Source organism: Anomaloglossus baeobatrachus, unplaced genomic scaffold (assembly GCF_048569485.1).
Source record: "Anomaloglossus baeobatrachus isolate aAnoBae1 unplaced genomic scaffold, aAnoBae1.hap1 Scaffold_393, whole genome shotgun sequence".
NCBI lineage: Eukaryota > Metazoa > Chordata > Amphibia > Anura > Aromobatidae > Anomaloglossus > Anomaloglossus baeobatrachus.
In genome coordinates this window covers 177,640-199,832 of record NW_027443269.1, presented here as the reverse complement: position 1 = coordinate 199,832, position 22,193 = coordinate 177,640, and the positions used below count along the sequence as shown (strand labels likewise).

General features: G+C 43.7%; 1 protein-coding gene across 1 annotated transcript in view; it reads left to right on the top strand.

The window, feature by feature from the left end:
- The window catches only part of LOC142276144 (uncharacterized), a 165,015-nt gene that overhangs the window by 63,079 nt on the left and 79,743 nt on the right, over positions 1-22,193 (top strand). Inside the window, 7 exon segments of the mRNA XM_075332600.1 lie at positions 12,381-12,459; positions 12,589-12,768; positions 12,851-12,974; positions 13,058-13,143; positions 15,300-15,447; positions 15,960-16,328; positions 16,581-16,832. Of these exon segments, the coding sequence (XP_075188715.1) occupies positions 12,381-12,459; positions 12,589-12,768; positions 12,851-12,974; positions 13,058-13,143; positions 15,300-15,447; positions 15,960-16,328; positions 16,581-16,832 (1,238 nt within the window).

Below are 22,193 nucleotides of genomic sequence, written 5' to 3'. Positions count from 1 at the left end.
AACGATTTATTTTGTGTGATTTTTTTGATGGTAAACAAGACCTGGTTTCCTAGTAAAACATTTCCCACACTCTGAGCATGAAAACATCTTCTCCCCTGTGTGAGATCTTTGATGCCTAACAAGATCTGATTTCTGAATAAAATATTTCCCACATTCTGAACATGAAAATGGCTTCTCCCCCGTATGAGATCTTTGATGCACAACAAGTTTTGATTTCTGAATAAAACATTTCCCACACTCTGAACATGAAAATGGCTTCTCCCCTGTGTGAGATCTTTGATGCCAAACAAGATCTGATCTCCGACTAAAACATTTCTCACACTTTGAACATGAAAATGGCTTCTTCCCTGTGTGAGATCTTTGATGCACAACAAGATCTGATTGCCGAATAAAACATTTCCCACACTCTGAACATGAAAATGACTTCTCCCCTTTGTGATTTTTGTGATGTCTAACAAGGTGTGATTTCCGGTTAAAACATTTCCCACATTCTGAACATGAAAGCTGCTTCTTCCCTGTGTGATTTTTTTGATGGTAAACAAGACCTGGTTTCCTAGTAAAACATTTACCACATTCTGAGCATGAAAACATCTTCTCCCCTGTGTGAGATCTTTGATGTCTAACAAGATCTGATTTCTGAATAAAACATTTCCCACATTCTGAACATGAAAATGGCTTCTCCCCTGTATGAGATCTTTGATGCACAACAAGTTTTGATTTCTGAATAAAACATTTCCCACATTCGGAACATGAAAATGGCTTCTCCCCTGTATGAGATCTTTGATCGTTAACAAGATGTGATTTCCTGGTAAAACATTTCCCACAATTTGAACATAAAAATGGTTTCTCCCTTGTAGAAGCCGTTTCTTGTTCCACATCCCTTCTGTAACTTTTATTTTGCTTAAAATTCTGTGCTACATCGGGATTTTGGACTTGTTTGAAAAGATCGGAAAGCTCTATCATCTGAGGAAGGACTGGAAGTATATCTGGGATACCAGCATGCTCTTCATATGTATCATGTGTAATACTTTCATCATCTGTTTTAAATTCTGAAGATATTAGATTTCCATCTGAACTCCCAATACAGTCATCTGCTAAAAATAAACACAATGTTACTAGTTTTTAATGATATTATCTTGAAAGTACATTTATTTTTTTTATACCATAACATCAGAAATTAAATTAGGGAAAAAATCATTATGAATCTGTTTTCCAATTTTGAGATCTAAGAGATACATTTTCGTTAATTCAGACCTCCTATTCCTGTCTCCAGGATATCTCTCCAGTAGCACCAGTTCTCTGGAATGTGCTACAGTAAATAATCTGACTGATTGTCACAATGTGACTGCAGAATAACGAAGGACAGTGGGCTCATATACTGTTCCTCACGGTAGGAGACCCTAAGCTGTCCCTAATCTCTGGATTACCCCTGAAGGTGGAGATGCCATTGTACTGTACCTCACTATTCTCCTGACTAGATCTAATCTGTGATTTCCCAGGGAAGGAATATGAAGGAGTATGATGGAAATAAAGATTAAGACAGACGGGAAAACTAAAACTTAGGCACGCTGCAAACTCACAGAAACAAACATCAGAGAAGTTAGCAGGCTGTAGTTTCCACAGATCCTGACACCGCCTTGACAGTTAAATAATTTGCAAACATCTCTGTGACATTGGTCCACAACATAGACAAGTTCATCCAGTTTACCTTGTTCATGCCGGAATATAATTTCTGCTTCCTCTAATTGTTTTGTTAATAAATCTAACAAACCCTTATCTTTCTTTATTTCACTTGTCCACATATCCCAAGGGAAATCATTAATCTGTGATAAATTGAATTGTACTGGGGATACCGTTAAGTTTCTCTTTCCTATAGAAGTGATATTGAAATTTCCTTCCTTCTTTGAAATAGATCTCACATTTCCTTCTTTTTTTTTTTTTTATCCAATCAATTTTTATGTAGGAAGTTACATTACAAAAAGAAGAAATTCAGGTATCATTGGCAATAATACACAAAGGGAATAACGCTGTAACACGTGGTAGTATAACCTTTGATTATGATTCATATTTCCTATCAAACCACCAACAATCATGTCTGATGCATGTTGCAACTTTTTTAGGTTAATCAATACCCAATATGTATAGCGTCAACCTACCAATTTACTCTTTAATCCTCAAAACGAGGGTTCCAAACAACCAGAACTAGGGAGTAAGAAAGGGGAGGAAAGAGAGAGGTGGGGGGAGGGGGAGAACCATGGATGGTTGCGAAGAGGCAACCAGGGAGGGGGAGGAGGGGGATTAGATGGCATTCCGGGGTAGCCCGTGCAGTAACAACAACAGAGATATAAACACCTTGAATATTGACATGTGGTACGGGTGAACTCCCTGCGTCACACTCTCTTTGACCTTATTTGACCCACTTTTTATTATCAGTTTGCCCTGGAAACAGATGCCTGACAGGGGAAGCATATACAAAGTTTAGCCATGTGTCCCAAATCTGTAGTATTTTGTTTTTGGCGCGGATGGAGTGAGCCAGACAGAACTCGTATTGGCATTGGAGATTAATTCGGTTATATAGTTCAACTAATGTAGGTGTCTTTGGGGATTTCCAATAGCTACTTATGCAATATCTGGCAGCAACTAGAATGTGAACTAATAAACCCCTGGATTCCCAAGAGAACTCCTCTATACCCACGTTTAGCACTGCAGACCTGGATTCGGATTAATAGGATTGCCTGTCAGCTCACCCATCAGGCCAAACACCAGAACGAGAAAACCTTGGGACAAGCCCATCAGCAGTGACCAAGAGTACCCCTTTGGAGGCAGCCCTTCCAAGAATGTGGCGAATAATTTGGGAGGAACTGTGCTAAGTTGGCTGGGGACCGATACTATTCCAGGTGTACTTTTTTCAGTTGCTGCAGATGATTTATACACTTGGAGTATTTTTAGATATTTGCTGATGCCGAGTGCCAGTTTGAAGGAGAGGTAGAGACACTCAACTCCACGTCCCATTTATTCATATAAGGAGATTTTTGCTCTTCGGGGGGGTTATTGAGCCATTTGTATGTCGAGGAGATACCTTTGGATTTAATTATCTTTTTAAATACCAAAGCCTTTGTTGTAGGTAACAGAGGATTCAACTTTGGAGGAAATTTAGAGGCCAGAAAATGACTAATTTGGATGTGTTGATAGAAACAGCCCTTTAAAGAGGGGTCTTCCCGTACTATTTCATTAAAGGGGTTAAGAACCAAATCAAAGTATAGATCCGCCAGCACTGTAATGCCCGATCCCTCCCACCTGGCCAGATTCAAAAAGGGGATTTGAGATTCCAACAACTTGAGGGAAATCTCTGAAAGAGGAATCTGAATCTTATGAATCAAGTCATTTCGCCAGACCTCCAGGGAGGCTGACATGGTAGGAACACACGGGGAAAACTGTGAACAGCTCAAATATTCTGCTTTTATCATTCTTCTCACCGAGCCCTGGCGAGACAGGAAATTTTCAATCTGAGCCCATCTATGTGAATTACCTGGACGCCACCATTCCTTTAGTGATTCAATTAGTAACGTTTTATAATATGCCGTTATGTTTGGGGTGCCCAATCCCCCTAAGTCATATGGGGGGTATAACACTTTACCTGCGACCCTAGCCCTTTTATTACCCCATACAAATTTGTTAGTCAACCATTGAAGTTTCATCAGGGTTTTGTGAGAAATTTTGATGGGAAGGCATCTGAGCACATACAATATTTTGGGTAAGAAAAACAATTTAAAGGACTGTATCCTGGCCATCCAGGACAACGATACTTTTTCATACCTTCCCAATTCCTTTTCTAAATTTTGGATCAAAGGTTCCAAATTTTCTTTAATCAACATCTGCGATGGAGTCAGCTTAATACCCAAATAAGGTATCCCCCTGTTGCACCATGTGAATTGAAAGGCCCCCTCCAGCGCACTCCTGGCTTCCACCGGTACATTAAACGTCAATATCAAAGACTTTGCCGCATTAAGCTTATAATACGACACTTTAGAAAAGTTCGATAATGTGTTCACCACTGCTGGAATCGAAACTACAGGGTTAGAACAGGAAATTATCACATCGTCTGCGTATAAACCAAGTTTATGTTTAAATTCCCCGACTCTTATACCAGAAATGTTTTTTTGTATAGCTTCTGCCAGAGGTTCTACCACTAATGCAAAAATAGCGGGAGACAATGGACACCCATGGCGAGTGCCATTACTTATTTGAAATTTAGATGACAGAAACCCCGATGCCAACACTGACGCATTTGGGTGAGAGTAGAGAGCTAGAATGGATGACTTGATTTTCCCCAAGAACCCAAATTTTGTCAATCCCAACCAAAATCACAATTTAGGAGTGAAATGGGCCTAAAATTACCCGGGGTGTCTGCAGGTTTCCCTGGCTTGGGTAGTGCGATAATAATCGCTTCTAAGTTGTCTGGGGAAATTGACCCTTTATTTTGCCAAAAATTGAAGGTTTTTAACATAAAGGGGGACAGAGTGGATATAAATTGTTTGTAATATTCGTATGGCAGACCATTTGGGGCCCGGGGCAGAGTTAGACTTAGTCATTTTGATGGCACCTAGGATTTCATGTGTAGTAAAGGGAAGATTAAGTTCCTCTAATTGCTCATCTGAGACCCGGGGAAGATCCAGGGTGTCTAGGAAACCCTATATATCCACTTGAGTTGGATGTGATGTGTTGGAATCATATTTTATATTATACAGGGCCTCATAGTATTTCGCAAATGCTTCTGCTATTTCAATGGGGTGTCTAGTGATTGTTCCGTTTGGGTCCCTGAGGAATTCTATTTTAGGTTGAATCTTACATTTTTTCGACCTTCTTGCCAATAAGGCCCCCGCTCAATCCCCCATAGCATAAAATGTTGATCTACTTTTTTTAAGATTATGTTTGTATTTTTGCAGGAGTAGGGATCTTAGTTGGAATCTATGGGTTACAATTTCTTTAGTCAAGTTAGGGGTTGCTTTGGCTTTATTCAGGGATTCAAGGTGATGAATACGGGTTAATATATATTTAATATCTGCGTCTTTTTGCCGTTTTTGGATGGAGGCTATTTTTATGAGCTGCCCCCTGACTACTGCTTTATGAGCAGCCCACAGGGTCTCGTCAGAAATTTCCCCATTATTATTAAGTTTGAAATATTCTGTTAACACTGACTCTACTTCATCAAGTACCTTATGACTACCAAGCAAACTGGTATTCAGTCTCCACCTAGGGGAATTTTGAACATTAAAGCTACCCTGAACAGACAAAGAGATCAGCGCATGATCTGTCCAAGTAATTAAACCAATATCAGCTGCCACACAATTACTCACAGATATGCTGTCGACCAAAAAGAAATCAATTCTACTGTATGAGCGATGCCTAGAAGAGAAGAATGTATAGTCTCTTTCTGATGCGTGCAAATATCTCCAGATGTCATGAAAATGGAATTCATTGATGAGATGATTAAGTTCCTTAGCATGTGGGATGTTGATGTTGGAGCAATCCATGGAGCGTATAACAGGTATATTAAAGTCTCCACAGATGATTTCCGCCCCTGTGGCAGTATCTTTGAAGGCTTGGAAAAATTTCCTAGCAAAGGTCAATTGTGATGAATTTGGGGAGTAGACCGTTGCCAAGGTATAAGGGATGCTGTTGATATAACAAGACAGAATAATATATCTTCCATCCGCTCCATAACTGACATTTATCAATTTAAACGCCACTGAGTTCTTTATTAAAATGGCCACTCCTCCTCTTTTTTTTGAGTCATTAGCAAAAAAGGTGTGTTGGAACCTTGGATGAAGTAGCCGTTTATTATCTGTGGAAAGAAGGTGGGTCTCCTGAATGCACGCTATATCACAGTTAGATGCCTTCACCTCTCTCCACATCATTGACCTTTTTGCTGGGGAGTTGAGTCTGTTCACATTAATAGACAATATCTTAATTCTCATATTGGAGCCGCAGGAGGGGTTGAATTCCTAGGAACGCCATCAGGGATGAGAGGGGCTAGACCAGCAAGGAATTGAGAGAAATTTCCAAAAAAAATTAAGGAACATTTGTGAGAAGAGGAACAAAAACAAAAAAATTCCAACAACACCGGTTTGCCCCGAGTAGAGTGCCCGGTGTATAACCACTCGCCATAGGCGAGAACATCAGGGGGGCTACGTGACATCCCGTGTCACAGGAGCAGGGACAGCAGGTGCCATAAGCAGGAAGGAGTCCCAGCTAAGCTACTCACCATTCAGGGTTAATCCTGTCTGGAGAGCCTCTTTGATTCTCCCGCCCACCAGGGTTTGGTGGGTGGGCTATTCCCCAGTCATCCAGCAATTTGCCCAGCTGAGAAGGAGTATGACATATGTGAGTGCCTCCATCTTTGAAAATTATCATCTTCACCGGAAAACCCCACTTGTACTTGATGTCTTGATCTCTAAGGAGTTTAGAAAGGTGGGCAATTTCTCTTCTTTTATTAAGAGTTGCAACAGAAAGATCTGGGAAGATTTTTAGTCCCATGAAAGTGTCTGGCAGGGCTGGACTCCCCCTCAGTGTGTGCAGCACAGCTTCTTTTGTTTTATAGAAATGAAGTCTAGCCAGGACATCCTTAGGCAGAGCTGGATCTATGCCTTTGGATTTAGGGACTCTACGAATCCTGTCCACTATCAGGTCTCTGGTGTCCCATTCAGGGAGTATAAGCTGCAGAAACTTGTGGAAGTATTCCTGGAGGTCTTTATCTGCTACTGATGAGGGAATCCCTCTGATTTTTAGGTTATTTCTTCGGGATCTGTCCTCTATATCACTGATTTTAAGTTTTAGTGCCTCCACCTCCTTTTCCAAAGCTGTGTTAGCATCTATCAGATTGTTATGTGAAGTTGCAAGTTCAGCCATTTTAGTTTCTACATGCTCTGTGCGATCACCCAGAGACCTGATCTCTTCCTTCAGCTCTCTTACTATTTCTCTGAGATCAGCCTGCAGGGAAGCCCGTTTTCAGCAGAGATTGCATTGTTTCCTCTGTCAGAGGAATGCCTGTGCTGCCTCTCAAGCAGCCTGTATCTCCTTGTGAGGAGTGGGAAGAAGCTGAGTGGGAAGCCAGAGCCATCTTGCTTGGTGAGCAGAGATCCCTATCCCGGGGGTAGAAGTCTGTCAGTTTGGCTGGAGTGCCAGTGTTTTTAGGTCTCCCTCTAGGCTTCCCTGGGGGCTGGGGTTACTCACACCTCCTGTAGCTGGTAATCCTGTTATCTGTGAGCTGATAAGAGCCTGTTTATCCTGCTTCAGCACAGAGCTCTCCTTTCAAGCAGCTGTGGCCATCAGCATGCAGGCCACGCCCCCCTCTCCACAGGTGTTCTATGGGGTTCAGGTCTGGACTCATTGCTGGCCACTTTAGTAGTCTCCAGTGCTTTCTCTCAAACCATTTTCTACTGCTTTTTGAAGTGTGTTTTGGGTCATTGTCCTGCTGGAAGACCCATGACCTCTGAGGGAGACCCAGCTTTCTCACACTGGGCCCTACATTATGCTGCAAAATTTGTTGGTAGTCTTCAGACTTCATAATGCCATGCACACGGTCAAGCAGTCCAGTGCCAGAGGCAGCAAAGCAACCCCAAAACATCAGGGAACCTCCGCCATGTTTGACTGTAGGGACCGTGTTCTTTTCTTTGAATGCCTCTTTTTTTCCCCTGTAAACTCTATGTTGATGGCTTTTCCCAAAAAGCTCTACTTTTGTCTCATCTGACCAGAGAACATTCTTCCAAAATGTTTTAGGCTTTCTCAGGTAAGTTTTGGCAAACTCCAGCCTGGTTTTTTTATGTCTCGGGGTAAGAAGTGGGGTCTTCCTGGGTATCCTACCATACAGTCCCTTTTCATTCAGACGCCGACGGATAGTACGGGTTGACACTGTGGTACCCTCGGACTGCAGGGCAGCTTGAACTTGTTTAGATATTAGTTGAGGTTCTTTATCCACCATCCGCACAATCTTGCGTTGAAATCTCTCGTCAATTTTTCTTTTCCTTCTACATCTAGGGAGGTTAGCCACAGTGCCATGGGCTTTACACTTCTTGATAACACTGCGCACCGTAGACACAGGAACGTTCAGGTCTTCGGAGATGGACTTGTAGCCTTGAGATTGCTCATGCTTCCTCACAATTTGGATTCTCAAGTCCTCAGACAGTTCTTTGGTCTTCTTTCTTTTCTCCATGCTCAATGTGGTGCACACAAGGACACAGGACAGAGGTTGAGTCAACTTTAATCCATGTCAACTGGCTGCAAGTGTGATTTAGTTATTGCCAACACCTGTTAGGTGCCACAGGTAAGTTACAGGTGCTGTTAATTACACAAATTAGAGAAGCATCACATGAATTTTCAAACACTGCCAATACTTTTGTCCACCCCTTTTTTATATTTGGTGTGTAATTATATCCAATTTGGCTTTATAACAATTTTTTTTAATTTTTTTTCATTGAAGACAAATTAAATGAAGATAATAATACCAAAGAATTTGTGATTGCAATCATTTTCAGGAAGAAACGGAGTATTCTCTGACAGAATTGCAGGGGTGCCAATACTTTTGGCCATCACTGTAGACACATAAGGTTTTCATGTGTTGTAACATTCGTTACCATAGAAACAAAAAAAGATCACAAAGCCAAAAACTTATCAGCAGCCCTCAGGTTTTTTTTTACAGGTTTTTATCAACAAAGTGACGTGAACTTTAAAAACACCAGTTACTTATTAAAATCTGGGTGAATTGCCTATTTTGCCCTGTTTGATGCCAGTTCTGATGCCCAGAACCCATTTGGGCCCTGCTTGGGTGACCAGACTTTGATGTGAGACATCACTATATAATGTTGGGGTGATATCGGTCCCCCAAAGTCATGTAATTCTCTATGCGCACGCTGCAGTTTTTTCAGCACACAAACTGCAACCAAAACTGCAACTTTTCCCAGAGAGCCTGGAAATGTAATAAAACGCTTGTAATGATGCTGCGATTCTGCTGCGTTTTTGTTGCATTTTTGTTAATGTGTTTTTTAAAGGAGATGTAAAATATGATAGGGATAGGATAATTAATAGAATAGATAGAACAAATTAGAACATATATAATAGATTGAAAGAAATAACAGAATAGCTCGATAGAGGGATAGCTCGCTTGGATAGCTGTTTTTTAATATTTTGGTGGTAAAAAACAAATTGGGGTCCCCCCATTTTTCATATCCAGCACAGGAACAGCAGCAGCTGTGGGCTGCACCCTTAGCTGTCTGCTGTACCTTGGCTGGTTATCAAAAATAGAGGGGATCCCACGCTTATTTATTTTTTTTAAATAAATCAAATAATTTAAAAAAGACGTGGGGTCCCCCCAGTTTTCTAAAACCAGCCAAGGTACAGCAGACAACTGAGGGCTGATATTATTAGGGTGGGAAGGGCCATAATTATTTGGCCCTTTCTATCCTAACAATAGCAGCCCACAGCCGCCCCAGGAGTGGCACATCCATAAGATGCTCCAATTCTTTCGCTGGACGCGGCTCTTCCCATTGCCCTGGTGTGGTGGAAATCAGGGTAATAAGGAGTTAATGGCAGCCCACAGCTGCCACTGAGCCCTAGATTAGTGATGGCAGAAGTCTATGAGACACACTCATCAGTAATCTGTAAGTGAAAGTAAATAAACACAGACACCCAAAAAATCCTATATTTGAAATAAAAGAAAATAAAGCCCCCATGTTTAAAAAAAAAAAAACCCAAGAAAAAAACAAATCCAATTAAGAAACTAACCTCAGCCCCAAATAAGAAACTGGACCAATAAGAAACCAACTTCAGTATCAAGTTTTTTATTTCTAATGTTGAGCGATACTGGAGGGAAAATAAAGGAAATGTCTGTTATTACCACATATATACCCTGCCCCCCGCAGTGACTGACAGCCGCTCAGCATTAGAACCTGCTGTCAGTCAGTGCCGAGAGCGCAGATACAACCACTGATCACTGTATACTGAGCAATGACTAAAACCTCATCGGGGCCATCCCTATGACTGAAAGCCGGACACTGTTATATTATGTTTAGAACAACATGTAAATATTTCTTACCTATTTTGTAACACTTCTTATTTTGTATGGCAGTTTTTATCTGGTCGGGGCTAATAACAGATTTGGATTGACAGTGGTATTTTCCTATATTTCACACATTGGGGGGCGGGGGGGTTAGTTCGTATTTAAGCATTTTTATTTTCATCTTCCTTCCCTTGCAACTGGGGCTGATATAATGACTCCACAGTGACCATATCCTCAGTGTATGAGGGAGAAGGCACCGTCAGCTCTTACTACCCTGGTTCCTTGAAACCCTGAAAATAAGCCTTAGTAGGATATTTAGGGCTTTTTTGACTAGACTAAAAATATAAGCCCTACTCCAAAAAAAAAAATAATCCCTAGTTAAAGTTCCATAGGGAAGTGTCCAAGCAGCTAAAACGTTTAAGAATATAGCAGGACTCGTCATCAAAGAAAGCAGACGCCCCCAAAAGATAGCGGACACCCTCAAAAGGAAGCAGACGTCCCCCCCAAAAAAAAAATCACACTTACTAGACCCCAAACAATTACAATTGGTAAGTACCGATGGTGGATGGGCTCTCACACAGAGATTTGTGTCGCTGTCAGGTCCCTCGCTGTTCCCACTGTATTGCACCGCAGAGCTGTGTATACAGTGACAGAGAAGGCAGAGGCAGTAATAAACCGTCTCTGCCTTATGTAGAGATGGACGGATTTCCTCTCTGTTGCTACATGTTTGTGTATAGATGCACTGCTATGTATTGACATTGTAGAGTAGGCGTCCAATGGCCCGGACGTGTAAAGTCTACGAGCTCCAAAACCAGTTTAGAATATCTAAACTTTTTTATTTACATAATTTTTCTAGTTTAGGAGTGAAATATAATGTGGACACATTTTGTAATTGGGTTAATTTTCACTATTTTGCTGCCTTCATACAAGAAATGGGTGGTAAATTGCGCGTTAGCGAGTGCACAGATCCGTATGACATGTGTGTGTCGCGGGCGGAGGAGGGGACGCCGCGCTCTCCCACTGCTCGGGTCCGGATGCCGCTGCTGCTGCGGCCTGCTGCTGCTCGGTGGCTCGAGCGATGGGCCGGATCCCGGGGACTTGAGCGGCGCTCCTCGCCCGTGAGTGAAAGGGGATTGGTTGTGGGGATTGTTTATTGTCCGTGATGCCACCCACGCTTGTGGTGATTATGTGGACACCACCGCTGCTCTGGCTGGGGATCCCGGGAGTGGTGGTATGGAGCAGCCAGTTGTTGATTTGCCCCTCCGTGGGTAGGGGATTGGTGGTCCCGGGGCCCAGTGATGGGGTTGGGATGGTGGACAGGCGGGTATGGGGCCTGTGGAGGTGCAGAGGCGCAGGGGCAGCGCGGTGCCGCATGGCACGGTGGTACTCACTCAGCCAGAAATCAGGACACAGTTTTTAGTAAAACACTCGGCTGGATGGACGGGTACCCACAGACGGCTGCAGTTGTTGTTTCTCCCCTGACCCAGTTTGGTGGTGTAAGTCCTTTCTTCCACCTCCGTGCACGCTCCTCCTGCACTCCGGCTTCCAGCTGGCTCCCCGGCTCGGTACCGGTGGGCCACCGCCCAGCCCCGGCTACCTACGGTTCCACCAGCTGTCTCCCCGGCTCCCTGCAGACGGCCACTACCGTCTGCCGGACTCTCTGTACGAGGCCCTAGGCTCCAACCTAGGCCCCTGGCTATGTCTGCCTCTCAGCAGTCCTTCTCTCTTCCTCTGCCTGAACTTGACTGGGCTTGTTTCCTGCCTCAGGCCAGCTAACTCCTGGGTGGGCGCCTCCATCTCCTGACTCCGCCCACCTGGTGTGTCAGTCTGAGCCCGAGGCAGAAAGCAGGTCACTTTGGGGATGTCTGCTGTGAACTGCTGGGGGTGGGGGTGTGTGTGTGTTGTTACCTGTGGCCCCTGGCTTGTCCAGGGCGCCACATGTGTGCCCCTCTTCTTCTGTTAGAAACAAGAAAACAGCGAATCCTAATTCCATTGCCCTGTTAACCGATAAACTGGGAATTTTTTTATTTTTGCTCTTTCATATTTTCCTACTCTTATTATGTGAACAATTACTCTTTTATTTTTCCGCTCACATTGCCGTGTGAAGGATTGTGTTTTTTATCATAAAGATAATTTGTTACTTTTACAGTTGTATTATTTACATAGCACATTTCATGATAAACATTTTTTCCTACCCAAATAATATCTTCCCTCCATTATTATCTCCATTAATTTTACATATCGGCTCATCTCCTTTCCATTCAGGTCCTTATAATATCGGATCCTCTCAGTGATTTTATTCTGTTAAAGAAACCTTCCTATCCAGGATGGATATGGACAGGGACAAGATGGCGGAGAGGATATTACACCTCACCCTAGAGATCCTCTTCCGGCTTACTGGAGAGGTGAGAGATTCTGATGACGTCACATTACATCATTCTTATCTATGGGAATAACAGATGGACAGAACTGGAGAGGTGAGGACTCTGGAAATGTCTGGAGTGAGATTTATTACTGTGTCTCTCCATAACCAGGATTACACAGTAGTGAAGAAGACCTCTAGTGAGCGCTGTCAGGCCCCTGTGTCTGAGGGATGGGGAAGACCCCGGAGCCCAATCACGGGGCCTCCACCTCACCTCCCGATACATGAGGACATCAATGACCAGAAGATCCTAGAACTCACCTACAAGATGATTGAGCTGCTGACTGGAGAGGTGACACTGCTGGGAATGCTGGGACATTATACAGTAACGCTATGAAGGGATCGGGGGGTGACGGTATCATTGTATGTGTCAGGTTCCTATAAGGTGTCAGGACGTCACAGTCTATTTCTCCATGGAGGAGTGGGAGTATTTAGAAGGACACAAAGATCTGTACAAGGACGTCATGATGGAGAGTCCCCAGCCCCTCACATCACCAGGTAATAGACAGGACTAAATACACACGGCCTATAATTATCTGTATGTAAGGAATGAATTCAGTCCCTGTATGTGTCTCCTCCAGTTCTATCCAGTAAGAGGACAACACCAGAGAGATGTCCCCGTCCTCTTCTCCCACAGGACTGTAAACAAGAAGCTCCCGATGTTCCTCAGGATGTGTTTCCTCCAGCTCTATCCAGTAAGAGATATCTACTCATGTACTTTCTGCACTAATGTTGTGTTTACATTTTTAGGTGTTTTGCTGTGGGGTTTTTTTCAGCTGTATTTTCTTTCCTTCTGCCTCTTCTGCTGTTTGTTTCTAGTGTCTTCTCTATGTCATTATGAAGGGAACTCAAAGACCTGCAGAGGGTTCATGATTACTGTGTTTCCCAGTAAATAAGACCTACTCCAAAATTAAGCCCTAGTTACAGTCAGGGCCAGCGTTGGTAGGAGTCAAACTGCGCATATTCTTAAGAACCCCACTCTCTTAGGTTCCTCATCAGTTGTATTCTAAGGTTAATTGTTTAAGAACTGAACTTGATGACTTCAAAGTCATGTGACATGATGTAACCAAAGGTCTTTTAACTTCAGGAGTCTAAAAGAACAGAACAGAAGACAGGCTGGCATGCAGAACTGGCATTAGGGTAGAGTTAGAGCAAACTGGGCAATTTCACAGGGCTCCCATTCTCTTTGGGGCCCCAGTGTTTATATGCCAATTAAAGGACTGCTTAAAGACCTTTCTGACATCACGACCAAAGGTCTCATTTGCAGGAGTCTAAAGCAGAAGAGGAGACAGGCTGGTGTGTGTGTGTGTGTGTGTGTGGTCACGCCAGTTTTAACCAGCTTTACCAAAATTGGCAAAGCTTGGCCAGAACAAGGGTGTGATGCCACCTCTTCTCTAATTCGTATCAAACTGCGGCATTCCCTAAATCTCACTCCCGTCCCTGATGTCATTTTTCAGTGTACATAGCTGGTCTTGATGAATTGGAGCCCAAATGTTTATCTGCACAGATAGCAAGACACTGCTACCTGCTTTGGTTACAAAGCCTAAAGGCCCTGTCACACACACAGATAAATCTGCGGCAGATCCGTGGTTGCAGTGAAATTGTGGACAATCAGTGCCAGGTTTGTGGCTGTGTACAAATGGAACAATATGTCCATGATTTCACTACAACCACAGATCTGCCAAAGATATATCTCTGTGTGTAACAGGGCCTTAAGGATAGACCATCAACGTCATAGTCCCGGACATCTTCGTTAAATTTCCAGCATTTGTCCTTAACTATTTTATTTTCGTCTTCGAAAAAAATCTCTTTGAACTTGTCTATGTTGTGGACCAATGTCACAGAGATGTTTGCAGGTTATTTAACTGTCAAGGCGGTGTCAGGATCTGTGGAAACTACACTCTGCCTGCTAACTTCTCTGATGTCCGTGAGCAGAGCAGGGAGACACAGGCATCAAACCACAGACAGGCAGGCTAGCAAGAGTTAAGGCTGCTTTACACCAGACAATCTATCGTGCGATAGATCGTCGGGGTCACGGTTTTTGTGACGCACATCCGGCATCGCTGGCGATGCCGGCCTGTGTGACACCTCCTAGCGACGCAGTATCGCTCACAAATCGTGAGTCGGGTACTGCTCGTTAGGTTCCATAATATCGTTTTATTTGGTTGATCATCGTTTCCGTGGTAGCACACGCCGCTCCGTGTGACACCACGGGAACGATGACCAGCTCACCTGCCTCCCGCGGCCGCCGCCGGCTCTATGTGGAAGGAAGGAGGTGGGCGGGATGTTTACATCCTGCTCATCTCCGCCCCTCCGCTTCTATTGGCCGGCGGCCATGTGACGTCGCTGTGACGCCGAACGTCCCTCCCACTTCAGGAAGTGGACGTTCGCCGCCCACAGCGAGGTCGCACGAGAGGTAAGTATGTGTGACGGGGGTTACTGACTTTGTGCGACACGGGCAGCGATTTGCCCGTGACGCAGAAAGGACGGGGGCGGGTACGATCGATTGTGAAATCGCACAATCGATCGTACCATGTAAAGCAGGCTTTATTCTCTGCTGGGCTGATAGTTAGTGTCTTTGATCACATGCTGCAGGAAGCCAGTATCATTTGTTCCCCTTCTGTATATGCTGGTTGGACTATTCCATTAATGCCAGCTATAGTTTACCTATACTGGTCTGGTGAGGTGTTATGATACAGACTAACGGGTGGCTGTTGTACATTATTGCTGTGAACTGTTGTGGTGTTAACCCTTGATGTCCTTTTGTTACTGCCTTCCTGCTCTTGCTTTTCTCCTTAGTCTCTCACTGTTTGTTTCTGTGAGTTTGCAGCGTGCCTAAGTTTTAGTTTTCCCGTCTGTCTTAATCTTTATTTCCATCATACTCCTTCACATTCCTTCCCTGGGAAATCACAGATTAGATCTAGTCAGGAGAATAGTGAGGTACAGTACAAGGGCATCTCCACCTTCAGGGGTAATCCAGAGATTAGGGACCGCTTAGGGTCTCCTAGCGTGAGGAACAGTATATGAGCCGACTGTCCTTCGTTATTCTGCAGTCACATTGTGACAATCAGTCAGATTATTTACTGTAGCACATTCCAGAGAACTGGTGCTACTGGAGAGATATCCTGGAGACAGGAATAGGAGGTCTGAATTAACGAAAATGTATCTCTTAGATCTCAAAACTGGAAAACAGATTCAGAATGATTTTTTCCCTAATTTAATTTCTGATGTTATGGTATAAAAAAATAAATGTACTTTCAAGATAATATCATTAAAAACTAGTAACATTGTGTTTATTTTTAGCAGATGACTGTATTGGGAGTTCAGATGGAAATCTAATATCTTCAGAATTTATAATAGATGATGAAAGTATTACACATGATACATATGAAGAGCATGCTGGTATCCCAGATATACTTCCAGTCCTTCCTCAGATGATAGAGCTTTCTGATCTTTTCAAACAAGTCCAAAATTCCAATGTAGCACAGAATTTTAAGCAAAATAAAAGTTACAGAAGGGATGTGGAACAAGAAACGGCTTCTACAAGGGAGAAACCATTTGTATGTTCAAATTGTGGGAAACGTTTTACCAGGAAATCACATCTTGTTAACCATCAAAGATCTCATACAGGGGAGAAGCCATTTTCATGTTCCGAATGTGGGAAATGTTTTATTCAGAAATCAAAACTTGTTGTGCATCAAAGATCTCATACAGGGGAGAAGCCATTTTCATGTTCAGGATGTGGGAAATGTTTTATTCAGAAATCAGATCTTGTTAGGCATCAAAGATCTCACACAGGGGAGAAGATGTTTTCATGCTCAGAATGTGGTAAATGTTTTACTAGGAAACCAGGTCTTGTTTACCATCAAAAAAATCACACTGGGAAGAAGCAGCTTTCATGTTCAGAATGTGGGAAATGTTTTATCCGGAAATCACACCTTGTTAGACATCAAAAAAATCACAAAGGGGAGAAGTCATTTTCATGTTCAGAGTGTGGGAAATGTTTTATTCGGCAATCAGATCTTGTTGTGCATCAAAGATCTCACACCAGGGAGAAGCCATTTTCATGTTCAAAGTGTGAGAAATGTTTTAGTCGTAAATCAGATCTTGTTTGGCATCAAAGATCTCACACAGGGGAGAAGCCATTTTCATGTTCAGAGTGTGGGAAATGTTTTATTCAGAAATCAAAACTTGTTGTGCATCAAAGATCTCATACGGGGGAGAAGCCATTTTCATGTTCAGAATGTGGGAAATGTTTTATTCAGAAATCAGATCTTGTTAGGCATCAAAGATCTCACACAGGGGAGAAGATGTTTTCATGCTCAGAATGTGGTAAATGTTTTACTAGGAAACCAGGTCTTGTTTACCATCAAAAAAATCACACAAAATAAATCATTTTTATGTTCTGAATGTGGAAAATGTAATTCTCAGAAATCAGATCATGTTAAACATGTGAAGAAGCCGCACAAGAAAGGAACTTTTTTCATGTTGTAAATAATTGAAATGTTTAACTGGTAAATCAAGTCTTGCCGACATCAGAAAACCAACAGAGTGCAGCAGTCATTATTGTTTTCAGAATTTGGCAAATGTTTTTTATCCTTAATCAGGGCTTGTTGTCAGATGAATCACACGGGAGAAGCCATCATAATGTACCATAATTCAAAGGGTTTTATCAAAAAATCGGCTACAATTGCTCAAGTAAGAATTGGTGAGGGAAAGAAACATTTTCTTTCTTTTTAAACTTATCGTATTTTTGGACCATAAGACAAGCCTCGGTTTTGAAGGAGAAAAATAGGGAAAAAAATTGAAGCAAAAAATGTGGTCATGCCGCACTGATAGGTGGGATTTACTGCTGACACTGTTACGGGGGGTGCCATCCTCCAATTTCTAGCGCAATGATGACTTTCCCTTTAAATAGTGCTTATCACAAATCTGTGGCTGCCTTTTTTATTTACTAATACAGTGGAGAGCCGCAGATTAGTGAATTTTCTAAATATGATCCTGTGACGCCCTGGCAAAGCCAGGTTGTCACAGAAAGAGTTAATCCTCCTTGGTAACCTGATCCCACACCGGTGCAGCAGGACAAACCACATCCCCCAGTGTAAGAGAAAAACAGAGCAGAGGGGAGGGGCTGGAGCAGAGTGTGTGGAGAGACAGACAGAAGAGGAGTCTGGAGTTGAAGCTCCCAGGCTGATAGAGAAGCGTGCTCCGAAAGGGCCGGGACAGGCTGTTAGAGAGGAAGGGGCCAGAGGTAGCCGGGGCAGGGTAGTGGCCCGCCGGTACCTAGGGTGACCCGGATCACTGCAGGGGAGTGGATTCCCCGTTCCCGGCTGAGGAGAAAGAGGAAGAGAGTGGAGAGAGAGGCACCTGGCTGCAGGGAAAGAACAACAGGAGCTGCTGCACCGTGTGTGGGACACTAACACCCCCCGTACCGAAGGCTGCGGACACCGGCAATTCCTAGTTTACCAGTGACTCTGTGTGAAATACTTGTGAGTACGCCCGTGCCCTCGGGCACCGCACCGCAGCACTGCGCCCTGCTTATCCCCGAACGGGCCCCGGGACCAACTGCCCCTACCCACGGAGGGGTTAACATCCTAAGCTGCATCCCAACACCGTTCCCGGGAGTCCCGCACCTTCATTGCAGCGGTGGTGTCCACCATCACCACAACCCGTGGGTGGCGTCACGGACAATCTCCCTTACCAAATCCCCTTTTACTGTGGAGCCTGGGATCACAGATCGGGTCACGCCACCGTGATACCCACAGAAGTGACCCCGTGGCCCGGATCTGAGTACCCCTGGTCCCCGGGCGACACAATCCAGTACCAAAACTTTTGGAATTGTCCCTAATGTCCCGCGAAGGAACTTCCAGGTTGTGAGATCCCACAACCCTCAGCAGTGTGAGCTCTACGAACCCAGAGAGAGCCTTTAGGAACATTTGTAAAATGTTTTGATACTGGATTATATTTAGATAATTAACTAATCTCAGATTACCCACTGATTTATTTACTAAAATGTGCAGCCCCAGATTGGAGATAGGAACTCTTAAATATATCACATTGTATATAATTGCATTTCCAAACTTGTTGCTTTGTTAATAATAGCTTGTAAAACATATATTCTTCATGCCTATCTTTATCTATTGTTTAGATGTGATGATTTTGCCTCATCTCTGGAGTATATATTTCACACAAAAATAGTGAGGGGTTGTCACATAGGTGTCACGGTCGGCTGCCAATCCATTGACAACACGAGTTGTCTGTTTCTGCAGCAGCGGACTCTATGACCCTGGGAACCTGTCAGGTTTTTCCTCTGTTGCCAGCTTCTGACTTTCTTTATAAACCTCACCCTGGGATGCTTTGGTGTGTTTTATAGTTGTTCCTGGCTGTGGTCTGCAGTGGTTGTCTCCTCTTGTATTTCCAGATATTTCTGTGGTAGCTGCTCCTAAGAGAAGTATAAAAGTGAAACAAAATAATTTTCTAGTATTCTATGCCACTTCAAGTTATTCAAAAAGGATATAGATAGGGTAAAGACCGAAAGGAAATTTTAAAATTTTTTGTTCTTTATTTTTCCACCAAAAATAGTTATAGACAAAAATTAAAATCAATTGTTTGATAAAGATCAATAATTACCGTATTTTTCGGACCATAAGACGCACTTTTTTCCCCCAAATGTTGGGGGAAAGTTGGGGGTGCGTCTTATTGTCTGACTATAGGGCTGCGGCCGGGAATGAGGGTGCTGCGGTGGAGCGGGCCATCGGGGGCACGAGCAGACTGTAGCAGCCTGCCGTGACCACGTGGGCCTGCTCATTTCATATGCACGCCCATCCTCCTGCCCATCTCTCAGCGCTGAAGCCGTCACTGACAGGTGGGCAGGGTGATGGGCGCCTGACAACTACAGCCTGGAGTGATCATGTGCGGTTGTATTCACTGCCCCCCGCGCATCATCATCAATCATCAGCACGGGGAGCAGTGAATAAGTACGGCATACTCACCGGACACTTCCGTGCAGCACCGCAATCTCCTCCAGTCTGCCGGTCAGCCTATCTGTGTAGAAAGCAGTGAGCACAGCGATGACGTCATCGCTGTGCGCCGCTAGTCACGCAGGTCAGCTGACCGGCAGACTGGAGGAGATCGCGTGCTGCACGGAAGTGACTGGCGATGGCTCCACGCTGGTAAGCGGTGCTGCTGCCGCCACAGACTGGAGGACGAGTGATGCTGCATGGAAGTGACCAGTGATGGCTCCACACAGGTAAGCGGTGCTGCTGCTGCTGCCACAGACAGGGGGAGGAACGATGCTGCATGGAGCGAGGAAAGGTGAGTATAAACGTTTATTGTTTTTTGTGTGATACAGGATACATGCCTTATAGGAGCATGGGGTAATATAGGAGCACAGGGCCATATAGGAGCACGGGGCCATATAGGAGCACGGGGCCATATAGGAGCACGGGGCCATATAGGAGCACGGGGCCATATAGGAGCACGGGGTAATATAGGAGCATGGGGTAATATAGCAGGATGAGGGTATATTGCAGCATGGGGCCATATAGCAGGATGGCAGTATATAGCAGGATGGGGGTATATAGCAGGATGAGGGCATATTCCAGGATGAGGGTATATAGCAGGATGAAGGCATATACCAGGATGGGGTACCTTAGCAGAGAATTTGGGGACATTACACCCATAATAGTGTCAGCAGCAGATCCTCGCCCCATAACAGTGTGTCATGACCACATTTTTTGCTTAAAATTTTTTTTCCCTATTATTCTCCTTTAAAACCAGGGTGTGTCTTAGGCTATGTGTCCACGGGAGAATGTAGCTGCGGATTTTTCTGAACCAAATCCGCAGTTTTCCCGCAAAATCGTGCAGATTTACCGCGGATTTGCCGCGGATTTTGGTGCGGGTTTATTTTTTTTTCTTTCCCAATTTTAAAGCCAAAATCCGGATGAAAATCCGCAACAATAATTGACATGTTGCAGATTTTTCCAGATTAAAATCCGCACGAAATCCGCTGCGGAAAAATCCGCAGCATGGGCACAGCATTTCCAAAATGCCATAGAAATGGCTGGGAAGTGCCTGAGCTGCAGATTTTCGGGAAATCCGCGGCTTTTCCGCGAAAAATCCGCAGCGTGGACACATAGCCTTATAGTCCGAAAAATACGGTAAATGATGTGTATATAAAATATTTGTGGCACAGCTACAAATAAAATAAGTGAACACAAAAGCCCCGGCCGGCGGCTGATGTCTGGAATACACAGTATGATATTACTTATATTTCAATGGTCGCAGGAAATAATCCTTGAATAAAAATATATTAACCCTTTCACTCCCGGGCAGTTTTCCGGGGTTTTTTTTCCTCTCTTCCGAGAGCCGTAACTTTTTTATTTTTCCATCACTCTTATCATATGAGGGCTTGTTTTTTGCGGGACGAGTTGTACTTTTAAATAAAACCATAAGTTTTACCGTATAATGTACTGTAAAACAGCAAAAAAAAATTCAAGTGTGGAAAAACTGCAAAAAAAAGTGCGATCACACAATAGTTTTTGGGATATTTTATTCACCATGTTCACTATATGGTAAAACTGATGTGTCGCTGTGATGCCTGAGGTCGGTGCAACTTTGTAGACACCAAACAGATATAGGGTTACTTGTATCTAAGGGGGTTAAAAAAATTCACAACTCTGTCTAAAACAAGTGGTGCACGTTTGCGCCATTTTCTGAAACCCGTAGAGTTCTCATTTTTCTGGATCTATGGCTCAGTGACGGCTTATTTTTTTCCGTCTTGAGCTGACGTTTCTAATGGTACCATTTTTGCACAGATGCTACGTTTTGATCGCTTGTTATTGCATTTTGCGCAAAATTTGCGGCGACCAAAAAACGTAATTTTGGCGTTTGGAATTTTCTTGCCGTTACGCCGTTTACTGATCAGATTACATGATTTTATATTTTGATAGATCTTCCTTTCTGAACGCGGTGATACCAAACGTGTATGTTTTATTTTTTTAACCCTTTACTTTTCAATGCGGTGAATGGGGGCTGATTTGAACTTTTAGTTTTTTTTATTATTTTAAATTTTTTAAAACTTTTTTTTTTCATTTTACTAGCCCCCCTAGGGGACTATAACGATTAACAATCTGATCGCTCTACCATATCTGCATATAGAGGCTCCACAGCTGAGATCTGCAGAAAAGGAGCTCTCCTGTTACACACCGCAGTCTGCCGGGTGTAAGAGGAAGTGACTCATAATAGCTACAGGTGATACAAGTGGCATCACATGACCCTGTGCTACCATGGCAACCACCGTAAGTCACCTGATCATGTCACGTGACTTCCGATCGGGGCAGGGTAAGTGATCTTAATTGCGACGCGCATATACATCACGTTGCCAGATTTTGGCAGCGAGATGCAAGGGGTTAATAGTCGCGGGTGGAACGCGATTTCACTGGCGACTAGCAGGCACACATGTCAGCTGTTGTAATCAGCTGATATGTGTGTGGATCACCGCGGGGATTAACCTCACACGATCCATAACGTACCCAGTACGTCATGTGTTGTGAAGAGTTTAAAAAATAATTAGAATTTTTACAAAAAAACTAACTCATTGGGTAAAGAAGTTGAACTGCACTCCCTGTGTCGTCCCTTTACTACCGGCGCCCACAACACCGCCAGATAGACTGGGAGAATGTGAAAAAGATAGAGAAGACGTGGAAATTCTGTCAT